General features: G+C 40.2%; 2 protein-coding genes and 1 long non-coding RNA gene across 4 annotated transcripts in view; 1 reads left to right on the forward strand and 2 right to left on the reverse strand.

The window, feature by feature from the left end:
• Window positions 1–87: 87 nt before the first annotated feature.
• Window positions 88–1,543, reverse strand: ATPsyndelta (ATP synthase, delta subunit). Its single transcript, XM_046636597.1, has 4 exons — window positions 1,397–1,543; window positions 1,003–1,128; window positions 571–768; window positions 88–408 (listed from the first exon to the last, which is right to left on the reverse strand). Exons 2-4 carry the CDS (start codon window positions 1,120–1,122, stop codon window positions 241–243), a joined length of 486 nt encoding a protein of 161 aa, XP_046492553.1. The 5' UTR covers window positions 1,123–1,128; window positions 1,397–1,543; the 3' UTR covers window positions 88–240.
• A 180-nt stretch (window positions 1,544–1,723) lies between these two features.
• LOC124224495 (uncharacterized) overlaps window positions 1,724–17,026 on the forward strand; it is a 160,532-nt gene continuing 145,229 nt past the window's right edge. Inside the window, exons 1-3 of the long non-coding RNA XR_011177711.1 lie at window positions 1,724–1,993; window positions 2,719–2,798; window positions 3,008–3,058. This is a non-coding gene — a long non-coding RNA (uncharacterized lncRNA). The remainder of the gene's footprint in view (window positions 1,994–2,718; window positions 2,799–3,007; window positions 3,059–17,026) is intronic.
• Prdm13 (PR/SET domain 13) lies at window positions 3,475–6,867 on the reverse strand. Of its 2 annotated transcripts, none has more exons than XM_046636587.2 (4): window positions 6,439–6,867; window positions 6,166–6,301; window positions 5,339–5,933; window positions 3,475–5,201 (listed from the first exon to the last, which is right to left on the reverse strand). In XM_046636587.2, exons 1-4 carry the CDS (start codon window positions 6,655–6,657, stop codon window positions 4,958–4,960), a joined length of 1,194 nt encoding a protein of 397 aa, XP_046492543.1. In that variant the 5' UTR covers window positions 6,658–6,867; the 3' UTR covers window positions 3,475–4,957. The 2 variants fall into 2 exon arrangements, with proteins under 2 accessions (XP_046492543.1, XP_046492542.1); XM_046636586.2 differs by having other exon boundaries at window positions 6,049–6,301.

The raw sequence follows: 17,026 nt of genomic DNA on the forward strand, positions 1-17,026 counted from the left end.
CTTTTCTCTACCGTTTTTTCGTCCCGAATCAGAGCATGTGTACCGTGATTTTAAATTGAAGTAAGATAAGCCGGTGGCGAAGCAGTGTTCATACAATTTCTACTTTTATTGTACGGATGTTGAAAGAAATTGTGTAGTTACAATGAAGTAAGCCATGTATATATATATATTTTCATACTAATGCTATGATTTGAGTACAATGCGAACTCGTCTCCGATCAAGGAAATTTATTTATAAAGTTCATTGTGTAGCAGAAACAAGAGCTTCGGCAACTTCGACTGCAATCGCTGCCGCTGCCTTGTCTTTATCTGAAGAGGCAGAGGACAATTCTTGTTGGGCCTTGGAGAGGATTTCTTTGGCAGCTCCGTTATCCAGATTTTCTACTGGATGGGCTTCCTCTGCCAGAATCTGTTGAAGAGAAAAAGATTAAAAAATCAAAGATTTAGATGTGCAACAAAGATTTCCCAAACTTTATTAATTCAGAAAAGTAATTTGCAAACTTTTATCTCAATATCGTTGCCTCTGACCTTTATTACATAAATGTGTGCAGTGTTATCTGCTTGCACTCACCTGTACACTAGAATCATCGTTAATTGTGACGCTTCCGGATGAAACGAATACCTTCTTAACTGTGCCATCCTCTTCATATACTGTGACTACTCCTGGTTTAAGGACGGCCAGAGTCGGCACATGTTTTGGCAAAATACCGAAGGCTCCGGAAAACGATGGCACGTCCACTTGGCGGACTGGTTTTGTATCATAAAATACCTAGCATAGAAGGAGCAATTATAAAAATATCTTTCGTACCAAGGGTAGGCACCTCGGAGAGGATCTAATATTGCGTAGTTGCTAAGAAAATGATTCGCCGGGTCATATATCATTAGCCGCAAAGGTTAACGACAACATGAAGTGACATGCATCTAAATTTGACATTCTAAGGGAAGCTTCGTGGCCGTTAATTTCTAACACACATCGGAGATTCAAAATAGTATAAATATTTACCTGGTTCGCACCAGCAAAGGTGAATTTCATCTGATCATCCCTTAATGCCTCGGCGTAATTTCTGACATGACTTCGGACTGACCTTAGGAATGGGCGAAGAGTACGAGAGATGGTTGCCATTTTGATCTGAAATATTAGTTAAGAAAAAATTAGCCTACGTCTGTGTGAGAATTTAATAACGAGGCGAAGTAATCGTTCTTCGAAGTAGTCATTTAATGTCGCGGTACTCTGTTACATCACAGACATCAAGCAGCAAACTGGTTAACTATGTTTCAACATAGCGACATTATACATTGGAATGTCAACGACTTGCGTTTATTATTGCTTCGAAAGAGTGTCGCAGCGACTGGCTAGTTTTACTTGTTATTAGTTTCAAATATTCGTTCAAACTTACTGAACTAGCAAATGAACCAGTATTTTATAATATATCAAAGCCAAGATGGGCCGACAACAGAAAACTGCTGTGCGCTTGCGTCGTCTGCTACTTTGGCTAGGGATTATTTCCGGTGCCTCGAGTCGCGGATCACACACTACGTAGTCGGACAACTCTCTAGTTGAAGTCGGAACTTCGCCAGCCACAGACGGCTGGATATACGAACCGTGACAAGCGCAAGTTTTTATCTAATTCCATAAACGTGAAGTCAACAAATACGGAGTACCGACTCCGCATTTTGAAGCACACCCTTTGCTTCGGAATAACACGCCTGACACCGCGGGTGCCGGCAATTCGGGAAGGATCACGTGACTTGTGTATTTGTTTCTCGCAGCTCGGTTTGAAAGATTTGGTGGCGTCTTTTGTTTTCGAATAACGCTATCGGGCTTACGAACTTCGACGCTTCGGAACTGAAATCGAAATATTCGCGTTACATCATATAATTTGGTCGGTATATTCGTATTGGACTTGTATTCAGTAATTGATTTGCAAATTAGAGATGTGTGACCCGAATAGTAAATAAGTCGTAGAAACTAGAGTAGCCTGCAAATATTGAAGGTGAGTCTTCCGTCTTCCTTTTACTGTTGTGTGCAAGGTTAGCTTTGTAACTTTTAACATGTAAACAGAATCGATCGGAACGTTAGCTAAGAGATAAGGGCTCGGACGACCAGCCAAAGATGTGTTTGTTTACATGTAGCTCTGGTTATGCTGCACGGTGCGTGGCACAGCAGTAACTCGTATGTAAACAAACGATTGCAGTTTTATTCATCATTACGAATCTTCATCATTCTTCGAAGTTCGGATCGATTATTTTATCTGGTTTTTGCGAACTTCTAGCCAATCCGTACTACGATCCATTGTTTCGTATTCTATTATATTCTCATGTTGTAACAAAATTCCTGTTCTGTATTTATACTACACTTGCTGTAATTACGCAGTAGTCTCTATACTTTAAAGTCAAATGCGAACGCTGCCGATCGCTGATTGTGATTTATTCTTCATATATGTATTGCGTTTTTGAAAACTTGTAATGAATTTTTTTATGACACGTAATATCAATTCTCACGTAAGATAAACCACAAAATTTTATGGTATCTTATATGATTGCACCAATCGCTTTATTGTAGATAAATAAAAGATATGTAATCATATTTATTTGATTAGACTTCTGAAAACCTTTTGGATATTATGTCCAAATATTTTGTTTCGACACTCTTTATACCGACAAGATATCTGATCGAATGATTTATGTGACTAAATATATGGTTTTATTTTTATTTCAGTGCAACAATTGTGACTTAAACGCCAGGTTCGAACAGATGGTGTGAGAACTACGTCGAAATTATGAAGCAACCGGGAGGAGGTAAGAATATTTTTACATTAATTCTTTGATATAATTAGAGGCGCAACATTTGGATCTGAATTATTGTTTACGTATAATGTACAGCAAACAAATATTAGAAAATACGATGGTACTCATATTTAGATTAATAACAACAAATCGACTGTATAATATGCATGTTGCCACTTTTTGTTAAATTAATTTGAATTTTATTTTTTTGATTTTTCCAGAGTTTAGCGGAGACATTCGAGTAACTCCTTCATTGCTTGGCAGCATAATTGGTGAGTCGCACGTGCTTGGGTTACGGTTTTTATTCGATTTGTCGTTGAAATGAAATTTGAAACTATTTTCGATCTGCCGTTCCGTGAATTGTGAATTTAAAAAATTCTGCTTTGTAATATTAATTTCCGATGCAACGTAAAAAAGGTAAATTCAGGTCTCAAAGTCACGAACGTTGATATCAATGTTATAAAACTTCATCGTGGAATATGCGTACTGAAAGTACCACATTAATAACAAACCCAAACATTCGTTATATCAGAGTTCTGTTTGATGAACATTTAAAAATAAACGGTTCGGTATTAAAGGGTGCGATACATAAATTGACAAGTCTGTTATTATATATTATATTTTCTACAAAAATAATTTTTTATCACACGTACGTGAAAAATGAGGCTGCGCAGCAGTTTAGCGGGATGAAGTAGCAAATTTCACCTCGGTGTTGTACAGATAGGTTCGCGCATGCGCAGTCCACAATTGCTTCAATTACGTCCCTTGGGAGATCACTTTCGTCCCCAGGGAGAAGAAATTGACCACTCGTGTTTCACAAACCTACCACGCAAAGTCCCGCGGCTTTTTATTAGCGTTTCATAAAATCCATCGTGTTTGCTTCAGGCTAAAAGTTGGCGATGGTTGCTCGTATGATTGTCGCATTTGCTTTCCTCAGGCGCAAACTTCACTATTTACAATTAAACTATGCAACCCTCTTTCAATTCACCCGTAATTGAGCTGGCTATTGTGTATGTACATTAAAATTATCATTATAATGCAATTTCATATTTTAAATACGAATTAATTAATCCATAACGATTTCGCGTAAAGACAATAAATTACATATTTACAATTAAAGGTTCTTCAAAATTCAAACCTTTTTTTCAATTTACCCATAATTGAGCGGGTTATTATGTACAAATTATTTCTACGGCATGTATTCCATATTCTAAATAGGAATTAATAAATAAATAAATAACAGTTTCATGTAATTATGTACGTATAATTATGCACATCATATTGACTAGCACACGCATTACCCACTGGTTGCAATTGGATATGAAAGTGTTTCAAATTTTATCGTCATTGAACTTTTGTTAAAAGTGTTCGTACAAACTGGGTCACGGATTCACACAGCGCTAATTTTTCTGCCGAGTTGATTAGGTTGGCAATGTAGAAACAAAATTTACCAGTACGGTACTGCGTGAGTTCGTCATCTACGTACACCGAGCATTTACATTTTGGAAGACCATTGATTCATTATACTTAAGTTGTATATAACAAAAGTATTGCACTAACTAAACAAGCCGGCAAAACAGTTCTTTCGCGATAATTTTCATCGCCATCAAAAGGGAAAAGCCTGTCGTCCTTTCCGACAAACTTTCGCGATGATCTCGAAAACGGCCGAGTGAAAAATGTGAACATGGTAGAACTTGGCAACGAGATCAAAAATTTTAAAAGCAACAAAGTAATAAAATTTTGTTCGAATAAATAAAATTTTTTAAAAACAAACAAATTCACTTGAAAACATGATTGTCCATTTAGAAAAAGTCACTAGGAACAAGTATAGGTTTGTCGGTTAGATATTGAGAAACGTTTCATTTTCGGTAGAACCGAAAGTCAAAATTAAACGGGTCGAGGCAAGTTTTCATGCCCATTATTAATTGATTGTAAAATCCTGCAAGTTTCAAATATTTTTTCATTGAGGCGTTTCTGAGAACATCGCGGGAGTTTATCGGACAGACTGACAGACTGACATTTTCTAAAAACCTGTTTGTCGGATTCTGGAGGTTCAAAAATGTAAAGATTTGTTGATACTAGCAATCTCTTTGTCATACAACTCAATCCTCCGTACAAATTGATTAAATCTTACCATTAAAAAGGGTAAGACAAGTTTGGGTCAAAATGCATCATTCGACGTCCATGGCATCGGATGATGCATCTGTCACTGCCAAGTTCTCCGCTCCTTCCTGGTGTCTTGATTTTATGTGACGTTCGAGGTCTCTCCGTCTTACCAAGATCTTGCCGCAGAGTTCGCACTTGTAAGGCGTGGCTCCTTCTGCGTGCAGCCGAACGTGTTTATTGAGATTACTCGGATCTCCGAAAGCTCGCAGACAGTGCTTACACTTCAGAGGCTTATATCCAGTGTGGGTTCTAAAATCACGTGTAGAACAGTCACTCGTTATTTCCACGTTGACGAATATTTGATAATAAATCGATTTCCGTACATACTCGAAACTGCAGTCATCGCACTCTACTTGTTGAAATACTTGCGGTGAAAATCTACAAACCTGATGTGTATCTTAAGTCCGTATTTTCGTGAGTAAACCTTGCCGCAGTATATGCAAAGGTGTCCCTGCTTCGATTTGCCAAGATTACTCGCGATCGTCTCCATCTGCGCCGCGTGTAGTTCCGGTGCCAATTGAATCTGCGGCACTTGATACGCAGGCTGGACCACCGTGGATCCGCAGCTCCTTACTTCCGGTGAGTAAATTGACACCGCGAGGTTATTCTGCAACGCGGGTTGCAAATAGGGCTTGAACGCGGAATTTCCCGAGCTCAAGTTTTCGACGACCGGTAAAATCCCGATCGAAGAACTTGGGGAGTCATTTGTCGAATCAGTTCGTAAAGTGTCACCTAGGATTGGTGAAATCTGCTGGGGTGATGTCGTCGGCGAGCCGGTCAGTTTGAATTCGAACAATGCCGTCGCTGGGAGCACTGCGTCCGTGGATAAACTTTCCGGCTCAGCCTTTTCAAACTCGTCGGCCAAAAGAGTCCAGAGATAGGAGAGTTCGAACTTATCGCAGTGAAGCGCCATGTGCAGCTTCAGCGGGTTTGGATATTCGAATAAGGTGCTGCATTGCAGACACATGTAGGTGGTTTGACCTGACGAGAGGAGTAAAATGTTAAAATTAATGAGCATTGCCGCGGGACTGACCGTAGATAAAATAAGCGTTGGATTTTTAGAGTTGTTAGATTCTACAGATAGAGTGAAACCTACGATGAATATTGGCTGGAACGAGGAACGGTATGTTTAACATTGCCAGAACTTTATCACTAAACCATAAAAGCAGTTCTTCGCCGGGTGCAATATACCGGATTGTTCTTATGATCACACCTTTTTCCGCCAAGCCCAATAGAACGTTGCAGCTCTGACAGTCCTTGGCGAGTTCGACCATTTTTAACCAACTCGAACTCAAGCTCTCTTGTCCTTTCGCGAGACGGATATATCCGTCGATGAAAATAACCTCTACCTGTCAGGAAATAAAAATAAATTATTAGCTCGATCAAAATGAGCGACGTTAATATTATTCGACGTGAAATTTGCGTGAACAGTATTTGGACAAGTTTAGTTGGAGCTGTAGTACAAGCTGCATGTACATCTACTTACGTTTCGAATTGGCAAGTTGCGACTCTCCTTGAACCGATCCATTTCGACGATCTCTGTCGCGGCATCGTGAGGTAAAGCCGTTGTGGCTATCACTGAAGATTGGGCAAACCTATGAGAAATTGTATTCCGCAGGGTCGCTAAGCTCTTCATTAGGTTACTTTGAGCCATTACGGAATACATGTAATATCCGTGAAGGTTCCGTATTTCGTTGGCGAACATCGGAGTTCGGATATCTTCCCGAATTTACGGCAGCTCCGTAAATCCGAGGTAATTTCCCAAATGTGCAAAATGTTGGTAGAATTGGCACGATTTATTATTATTCCGTCTTCTTGGTAGGGTTGCAAAATTTATGAAAACATTTTGATAGAAAGCCGATTGCGGTTAATCGGCTATGAGAATATTCCACAGTCCGAACCGATACGCGAGGAAGGTTGTTTGAGTACTAAGTGTCAACTGATGACGACCTGTAGTCCGCTTCTACATTTTATACAGGGGGGATGAGTTTCGGTCGCCTGAGATCCCCACTACCGGCACCACCCCCTAAACGCTCCCCACCCCCCATCTAACTGGACGCAAGCGTATGTGTAATTGTATTTAAAGAGTCCCCTTTTGGTTTGTGGTTCGGAAATCAGGGGGCTCGAAAGGGGCCTCGATGAGGGCACGCGTACGAAAGGCGAACCCCCTCTGCTAGTAGCAAGGTGCAGGATGCGTTTACTCTCATACTCGAAATATTGGCTCGCCAAGTGCCCCCTGCCTGAATCCGGACCATCCCGACCGACAACGGCGCATTGATGCTAGGTGATCCGGGTTATCATTGTCTGCCGTTTAAGGGAATCAATTCTCGTGGTGCTCGATGGCAGTATAATTGCATTTTCAAATTGGACCGATGCCACGAACCTATTTCAATATATTCGTTGCGGGATTGAGGAATTAGACGATTATCATAACCGTACTCAACCTTAGTCTGGGATGTTCGAATGAAGTTTTTCTTGGCTAAAAATATTTGTCAAATGTAAAATAAAATTTTTTTTTTTACCGCAAAAACGTTGCCAAATTCAATCACGATCTAACTTCCATGATTCTTGTGCAAGCAACATTTAACGTCTTGCCAGCTACCGCTTACAGTCAGTCGTACCTTGCAAAATACTTTGGCAAAAATTGGTAGCAGCAACGGGCCCGCGTCTCAGTGCCATTGACACGGGCCGAGGGATTCTGATGTTTGATACGTGGATGGGGCCATAAAAGCCCGATGTGAAAGGACATTGTTTGGACCAGCTGCAAAACCATTGGTCGCCCATCGAGTTCGGGGATCTAGCTGGGCGGGAGGCGCATCTGAATCAACGCTTGATTACCGAATTCATCTCTTCATTCGCTCCTTGCGCTCGCCTGCATAGATCATAGCTGAAGATTATTTATCGCCGCACTTGCCGACTCGCTGAGTCGTCCTGCACTCGCAATCCGGACTATTCGCGATTGCATCAATCTATACGGGGATCCTGGAATCGATTAGTTCATACCTTCGAATTTCCTTATCTCAATGCATATCCCAGCGTAATAATACCGTATTGTTAGTTCCTCCCACGGAAGTAAGCCCGATTATACACTGCCGGCCAAAAATTCAAGTACACCGGTCCAAATTTATTGCAACACTAAAAGTTAGTTAGCGGACTCAAAAATAAAGATAATTAAACGTTTCAAGAGGCGGTTTAAAGAGAAGAAATTTACCTTCATTTTGCTATCTTAGAAAATTCTCTACAATTTCTTTTGGCCCCGATACGTATTTTTGAACATGGTCGTTTTTCGGTTATTTTTTAGCCGCCGGAAATTAACTCCGCATCTTAGGGGAAAATTTTTCATCGACTTCTTCTATGGCTAATTTCAAAAGCATATTAAAACCTAGATTTTAGTCTTTTAGAAAGATTTGTATGATTTTTTTCCGCCCCAGTATTGCATTTTGAGCTAAAAAAGATAGGTTTGAGAAAAAAGTGCTGTAATTCAATAACATCAAACAAATTGCAACACGTACTATTCGCACGTACGGATCGTACATAAGACTGTCAAATCGAATCCAAAATACTTCGCGTAACTTCCATACGATGTAAACAAAAGCTCTGGATGAAAAATAAATCAAACTCTACGTCTAGCTGTAAGCTTCGCACTGAGAGTATGAAGGTAAACAATTGCTGTACACGAATCTGTTGATATTTTTTCTTTCGAATTTGTCTCGACAGTCTTGTGAACGAACAGAACGTACGAATATTTCCAGCAAGTGCGTGGTATAATTTTTTTGAATTTTACGTGCTACGAAAAGTTTTCACGTGTAACAATGGCTAAGCGTAAAGAAATTCGTATTAAGAAACGAGCTATGATTATCGCTTTACGAAATGAAGGCATGTCGTATCGCAATATTGCGAAGAAAATGAATGTATCGAAAATATGGTCTGGTCGGCGCGAATGCCATTTTTTTTTTATTTTTTACAACGAAAAACTCGTATAGAGGAGGTGAGAGATTTAATTAGCCTCTATTCTCTACGTTCGAAAAAATTCATGAAGAAATCTGCAGTGTCTCTATATCGTTAATTTTTACAACATAATATGCAAATCCAAGTCTATAAATTTTTTATAAAATCATATTTTTAGGGTCTGTTTCAAATGATCGTATTAGCTTTAAGGGAATCAAGTATTTTTTCTCTTCAAATCGATAATCATCCTCGGTTAATCGTTTCAAATAAAATGCTTTCGGTCGTTAATTGACAAAAGTGATATATTCAGACATATATGTAGGTCGCAATGATGGGTATCCAACGCGTCTTCACAAGTGTTCGCAAGTGTTCGCAAGTGTTCACAAGCTGAACACTTTCCCCTCGTTCGCCACCTCTCACCCATGTCCAGCCACCCTTCGTCTCTCTGCATAGTTTGTCGGTGTACCAGAGGATTCGGACAAGTGTTCGGTGGTTCCCTGCACCCAGGTCCCGATCCAGCATCCGCGTATACACGCGGCTTAGCAAGGACCGCCGTAACCCGAAGGGGTCCGTCATTTTTCCGGTTATTTTACCCGGCTACCCGGTCATATTACCTTAGGGAGATCGGCGGACCTGTAGAGGAAAATCGAGATGACGATGCTGTAAATTGCTAGTATAAAAGTTGCGATAAAATTAACAACCAGCGATTATTTACACAACTTGAGAGACTCGCCAATATTTTGCAACAGCAAACGAGACAGAACCGCACTGCGAGAATGAATATCGCCAAAGTTTGGGAAGTTTTGGTGGGATGATTACAGTTTACAAATAAAAAATCCGGTCTACTTTATTTTCCATAATGTTAATTATAATTTTGACATTTTTTTCCGCATAGTACCAAAGTTATTACCTTGATGTTCTTAATTTATATTCAAGTTTATCCTTGAGCTGCGATTAATATTTTAAAGAAACAGAAAAACAATATTCGAGATCGATGAAAAGTTGCTAACTCTTACACCGTCATTTCAATAATTTCCTTGAGAAATTAAATTGACAAGAGTCACTTTGACAAAGAATGTTAAAGATATATCATTTTTGCGGGGAGCAAAGTTTCTTCGATGATCATTAGTCCGGCAATCAGCCGAACGGAAAGGGTTTCTTGCACGCTAATTCTTTCTACCTATACGATTCCCGCAGGTACGTAGGGTACCTACCTTCGGTAAAATCTTGATCATTATCGCATGAGTTTGCCTATCGTTCCTCCCATATTACTTTTACCTTATATTCTACCAGTGCAGGCTACAAAGTTTATAAAATTCGATTCTCCGAAGAAGGCTTATCCAGAGTCCTTCCGTGCGGCTAGGCACACAGTGCTTACCGGGGACGGTTAATGACGTAGCGAACTAAACGACTCTGCAACGGGGTCGGCGGCGCCAAAATGTCGAAGCCATCGGTTACCCGACCTCATCGGGTGTACAGCTAATTATTCACATTTACAAACTCACAACCATTTCTGCACTTGCCTGCGTGAATCTTGATACGAGCCCTTTAACGCACGCACCCTGCCGTTGTCTACAATTCATACACCTACGAACTTTGGGAATATTTCCAATTCTTACCGATGTTACCGGTGACACTCACCAGCGTGTCGTATCGTTGCCCAGTGTTCCGTAGCTCGGAAGCTGCAGCGGTGGCACCCCCGAAATCAGGGTGCATTCAGCAGCCCGTCTCTCGGAGCAAGTGTTCCGGCGTGACCAATGTGCGGCTGCACGCATGTGCGCGCTTCCCAATGCGATATTAATATCGCGATTATCATCTACGTATTAACGCGCGTACGTGTATACCTATTATACGTATATACGCGCGTGCACGAACCCTCCTTCTTTTCTCTTCTCGCCGCCATTGCGAAAGCTCAAATAAGCCAACCTATGCGAGGATTCGTGATCACGTAATTTTTCGTAAGCGCAAACCAGGTGAATATTCTATGTGTGTCAGACAGTATCAGACAATTCAGAGACCTGGAATTGTCAAGGTGAGAGTCGCACGCTAATTTCATCTACGTCTTCCACGATAACAATTTCACCGTCGGTTGGTAACGCACTGAGGAGGAGGTCGGTCTTTCAGATGATTTATTTTCCATTTCTGAACTTATTATATGCACACGTTACACGATATCTTGAATTATTTTTCTCGGTGCTGACATGTTTTCAATAACTACGTGTATGTGGTGAAAATAACGAACGCTTAATACGTACGTGACGAGGGGGCCAGTTAACGTAGATGCGGTGGAATATACGGGGAATATACGATTTTGCGTAGGGATGGAACAGCGAGTATCCCGATGCCTGCATGCAGCCATAAAACGAATCAGGCACGGTTCTGCAAGTGTCAAAAGTTACTCTTAATGGATGCGTACGCTGTGCGAAACACTGGCTTATGCATTATTAATAGGAAACGTCACTAGCGTCTATTTGAATCATCCTTCGCTCTCCTCTGGCAATATAATTCTTCGGGACGCTGGTCGTCTCGTTGCAAACTGGCTCACACCTACATATAATATGCGCCGTAAATTTATCCCACAATCGGGTTTCTCGTGCTTCGGGAAGATTATTTCTCAAATAAATGTGAACAATGTTCAAGGATTCATTACCGCATGCACTCTGTTCGGAATCAACGACAATTATTTAACAATTTACGATCTGCAAAATGAACGAAGCTCTTTTTCAATTAAACATTCATCTCGTCCTCCACCTGCTCACGCGCCACTGTTCTTGGCCAAAGGATATGCCTACCCGGAGAAGTCAGACAATGAATGTTCGATTTAGCTCCGGCAAAGCGAGAACAGGCGGCAAAAATCGACGGAGTTGAATCGTGGCACGTGGCATTAACAGATTTGTTGTGTCTCATTTGGAAGCTGAGTTTGATCTGGGTGTAACTCGACACGTGGCCATATGATACTACGGCCCGCAGCCCTCTCGCAGTCCAGCTAGACCATATTGAACCATTAGGAGTTGTGTGTACTCGATTTTAAGAGTCAATCTATGTTTCACGTCACCGAGGGATCGGCACCGATCCTTCCCTCTGAGGATTCTCTTCGTTCGATTTCATTCATCGATCGTAGTACGTCCGTTGCACTTTTGGCCGCAGTCAGTTACTCGAGCCGTCGCGGACACCTGATCAATCAATTAAAGCATTTTCAGAAAATCCATACAAAGCCTTCATCCACGCGAACAAAATCGTCATCATTCAGGTTTGAAAGTATTGTTTAATCGTAAATCTAAAATTGTAGATATTTGTTTTGGTGCACTGGCAACTTCTCTTCAAGTTGTGGTAAATTCTAGAAAAACATCTCGGTAAATAGAAATTAATTTTATCCTGCGGTGATAATTGGATGCTATGACAAAATTTCCAAATCCAAACATGCAGCTCCGAATGAATGGCAGGCTTGGTCGAAACCTGTCTCTCCCAATCAGGATTAATACCTAAATCATAATAGGATGAGGTTTCACGCTGAATTAAGATCGGCACAGTTTTAAAAAGCCACCCACCTTTTTATTTCCCCCTGGTTGGCCACTGCTAGTCGAGTCGGGGGAACATATTGTATTGGATTAAATTAAACGGCAGGGGGGATCCCGGTGAACCGAGGGATGTCAGAGAAGAGGTGCATTATACGCGCAGGAAACTTGTGTGCCAAGTGAGTCGTGCTCCGTCCTCCAGGATCTCCCTCGATCATCCAACTCCTCCCCTCGAATATATTATTTTGTCATGTGACCCGGGTCACCTGCTCTGTCTAGGTGATTTCGCTAATTCCAATATCTATTTGTCGATCTGTTCAATCCGAAAAAATTTTAACATTTATAGGTACTAGTTCTTTACTGTGCGATTAATCTATGATTTTGATTAATGGTTTTTCCAATTAATCGATTAATCGACGGTTTCGATTCATATACCGACTGGTCTGCAGAATCATTACGAGGAAGTTTCGGGTAATCGATTAATCGCACAGGATTAATCTGTACTATAGTATTGACCAATTCCACACTTTGTTAAAATAAATTTGCAAATTTCAACAAATTTTACCTACTACGTCAAACTACCTCATGAGAATCTATGACGTTATTTGATTGACAATACAATGTACGGTCCATACGGACATGACGGGTACAGTCACTGAAAACTGATCAATAAGATTATTCCATTTATCAAGTGAATTCAGCAGAATTTTTAGTAAATTCCAAGTACCGTAAATGAAATTTCCAAATATATCTGATACATTTACTGCACAATGAAGTAAATTCAAAATACCCTTTTGCGTGTTTCCAACTAAGTTAAGCAAAATGACAAAATTATAATGCACATTTATTGAGAATGCTTAGTAATTCACTTTGTAACACGAAATTTGTAATTCAACTACACTTTTGTGTTGTAAATGTGTCGTAGATTTTCAAATATTTTCAACAGTTTATGTGTAGTTGTTGAAACTATGTTCGTAGGATCTTGTCTGAATAATTACTGTATTAGCGTTAACCATATTTAAGTCGAGTCAAACTATGTATGGTGCATTCAACTCTGACAAAAGTTGCAGGAATCATCTCGGGTGGTCTAAATACTTATCCGTAAATAGTTGATTATAAATTAGTTAATTGAAGCATACTCCATACTATCGAAGACTACAGAACCGAGTTCACCGCACTATACGAATATAATCGTGATGAACATCTGTGTATGGTGAACATTATAACAAAAAATATAGTTAATTGCACGATTATTATAGTCCCTTTGACGTTCTTGGATCAACTAGAAGTGTGTGGTAAAATTAACATTGTGTTTATAGTGCGCCAAACGATAATTTGAGTAAATTCTACTATAAAAATCATCTTCCCGACTATAATATTTTAACTATACAGATTTTTAACTATATGCGCAAATTTTTCTCTCAGTGTGATAGGTATACACGCGATTCTTTATTGATACAGATTAAGAGTTCAAAATCCTGAATTTTTTTTAATCTAGGTACTATTTTGAAAAATTTTATTTTGAAAATTTCGAGGGCCCAGGGCCTTTTTAGTCTTACGGTTAATTCGGGCCTGACTACAACCAGGAAAATACCTCGTATACCTGCCTGAAAACGGCTTGCGTAGATCGAAGGGACGCGATATCCACGGTGAACGGTGATGTCGCGACTCGTTACAAGCACTCCTCATAGACCCCTGTAAAGGTTTCCTAGACATAACTAATTTGACCGTCTAAGTCGATGGCCCGACTTCATATACATCCTAATACGTACTCGCCTACTTACTGCACCAGTACCTACTGTGCATGGTAGATTTTGCGTGATGGATCTCCGGCTAAATCCACGGCCTGACCTACCCAGAACTCGTGGAGTACATTTCGGAGATAAGGCACCAACAATGAATGCTGTACCGTTAATGATGATCATATTAGCCCAATAGCGTTTGTATGTTGTCTGTGGTAACGGTATTTTATCACTTTCATTCATCTTGTTATTCATTCAATTAGTCCCCGAACCCTCGTCATTCATCGTGGTATGATGGAATAAAACGTAAGTGACAACTGTCATATGCGTAATTTGTTTATTCGTGATCTTTTTCCACATATATCGTTAGAGTTTTCTTAAAATTCAACGAAATATGTGAATTCTGTTGAAACTGGATAAACAAAACATTTTACTTCAAAGTTATACCGGTGGACTAATTTCTATATTTTTTGAGAGACCAAAGTTTGTGTGATATAAAAAGTTGATTTCAGGATAAATCACTTGCGCGCATTGATGGAACTACTTTATCATATTTGTTTCAAAGTTCCTTCAAAATTTGCGAAGATTATACGACATTTTATCACTCGACAAAAGCAGAAAGTCCTCGCTCAAAATTACTACTGCGTACGTAAGGTTAAAGAAGTGTACGACGAAGGTTCTTGCTCGTTGATGCAGGTATACCAGCGAGTATCGAGCACTTGAGTAGGCGCAGGGCATTGGTGCGTGGCGTAATGACAAAAGTGTCCCTAGATCAAGCGATTATTATGGAGTACAAGCCAAAAGATTATCGTCGGAACAAGGGTGCGCGGTCACGCCTTATCTATGTTTATTAGTTCGCAAGATGTAGTTCCTATAACCAATTACTAAAATAACGAACTAAGCTTGCAGTATTTATTTTATGACTCATTAGCGCGTCATTAGGACCCATGGCATTTCAACCGTTCAGCTAGTTTAATTATTCGTTGAACTAAATACTCCTGTGGCCAGTGCCAATTAAGGCACAGCACCCGCAGTCAATCGACGTTTTTTTAAAAATAAATACACCTGTTGGATAGAGTTGACTATATCCCTTCCTGTCATTAAGTTGCCCAGGATTTAAGGTTTGTACATTCATTTTACGCTCCGGATTCGATAATGCTGTCAAAGTCTTCACTTCCGTTATGACGTCGTTTCCGTCGCCATCGACGTGACCACGTTCTTACCTGTTTGAATTTTCGCATTACTTTCGATGATGGGGATGGATAAGTTTTGCTGGATTCGTGATCGAACACGTGGTAAATTTTACCTTCGCCTGTACACTGTATGTATGTTATATTTATATGGGTGATAAATTAATTTCCGGGTTTTACGTTTCCTGCTTTGCCGGTAACAGATTTGCTCGTTCAGCTGGCTACCGATTTGTCTCTGCGATTGGGGAAGTCCGGGTTTATACTTACCCGTGTTTGTCAGACATTGATCTGGCCGTAGTCAGCCACCAATGTTCATCGCCAGTTTTTCATTTTAAGTTCTGGCCAGCCCCCTGACACATGCTGCTAAAAGTGGTTCGCTAAATGTCCCTCGATTCTGCCGCCAATTTCCACCACTAGTGGCGCTAGCAGTTACCTGACGAGCTTGCGCGCGGTCAGCGAGGGCAGCGAGCTTGTCAGAAGTCTACTAGCGCCACGTAGAGGAACTAAAAAACGGGGACAAGACGCGTACAATATTTTAGTATACGAGCAGTGGTGAGTGTCAGGGGGCTGGTTCTGGCTCAGCAAACTCGACGATTCCTGGCCAGACGTTTACTGATTAATTGCGTTGACCTGTACCAATATTGGTGGAAGTACCATGGCATTATTTTTCACATTAAGAATACCCCTGCGGCCTTGTCGATTTAGAAATCAACGCCAGGCAGCCTCATTGTGTTTTTCACTTCACGCACTTGAAATTCTTAACGCAAATTAGCTCCAAACCTGTATAATTTTACGCGAACCTGCGTTCAAGCCTGGACTCGGAATTTTTGATCGACTAACAATAAGTATAGAATCGACAGCGTAAATACAGAAGTCGCAGTTGGTATGTAACCGTCAGTACTACAAGTTTTATAGGGATGGACGGGCAAAATGGACACCCTAAAAAATTACATACAGTTTTCAAAATTGAAAAATGTTCCAAATTTATTTTTCTATCTTCTTTATAATACCTTGAAAATAAGATTAGCTATGTATAAGAGACTTGTAGAGAAAAAGCGGGTAAAATGGGCCGTTTAAAAATTATGCGTACTTTTCTAAATTTGCTTCAAAAGCGTTAAAAACTTGTTTATAAAAAGATATGAAAATTTTTCAGGGGTGCCCATTTTGCTCGCCACTCCCCTAAAAGTTAAAAAAAATATAGTTTTTTCAAGGATGCCTATGCAGGCAGTAATATAGTTGCCACAGTTGTCAGATGTTTCCTTACCTGACTAATTGTTATTATTATTACCATCATCGAAAGCTCGTTATTTTACAACAACGTCATATTGTTTGTTTGATTCAGATTTATTTCGTTCATGGATTGATATTTTACAGACATCACGAAATTAATTTCGAATTTACGGCAAAATGTTTTCCAATTAAACACAACTTTATCAAATGCGGAGGTTGGTGCAAAAAGGGTATAAGTAATAAATTTGACAAATCTGAGCCAGGCATGGTTTCGTATACTCAAAACTGCTCTTCTTTGGGGAAAGGATGGTTCACGACAATCGAAGTTCGACTGCGCCATCTATGTGCGCGTCATTTTAGCTAATTACTAACAAGTCCAAATCGCTTGGTGCAAAAACGGTACAAGTGCACTCGGAACGTATTTGTTTATGCCGGGCCGAACTTACAAT

This window comes from Neodiprion pinetum, chromosome 1 (assembly GCF_021155775.2).
Source record: "Neodiprion pinetum isolate iyNeoPine1 chromosome 1, iyNeoPine1.2, whole genome shotgun sequence".
In the NCBI taxonomy this organism is placed as follows: domain Eukaryota; kingdom Metazoa; phylum Arthropoda; class Insecta; order Hymenoptera; family Diprionidae; genus Neodiprion; species Neodiprion pinetum.

Coding starts and splice junctions, on each gene's coding strand:
- ATPsyndelta (XM_046636597.1), bottom strand. CDS start 1,122: ATGGCAACCATCTCTCGTACTCTTCGCCCATTCCTAAGGTCAGTCCGA. Junction 769..1,002: donor CCTTTGCTGGTGCGAACCAG/GTAAATATTTAT, acceptor CTTCTATGCTAG/GTATTTTATGATACAAAACC. Junction 409..570: donor ACGATGATTCTAGTGTACAG/GTGAGTGCAAGC, acceptor TCTCTTCAACAG/ATTCTGGCAGAGGAAGCCCA.
- Prdm13 (XM_046636586.2), bottom strand. CDS start 6,657: ATGTTCGCCAACGAAATACGGAACCTTCACGGATATTACATGTATTCC. Junction 6,302..6,438: donor GCAACTTGCCAATTCGAAAC/GTAAGTAGATGT, acceptor ATTTCCTGACAG/GTAGAGGTTATTTTCATCGA. Junction 5,202..5,338: donor GGACTTAAGATACACATCAG/GTTTGTAGATTT, acceptor ACGTGATTTTAG/AACCCACACTGGATATAAGC.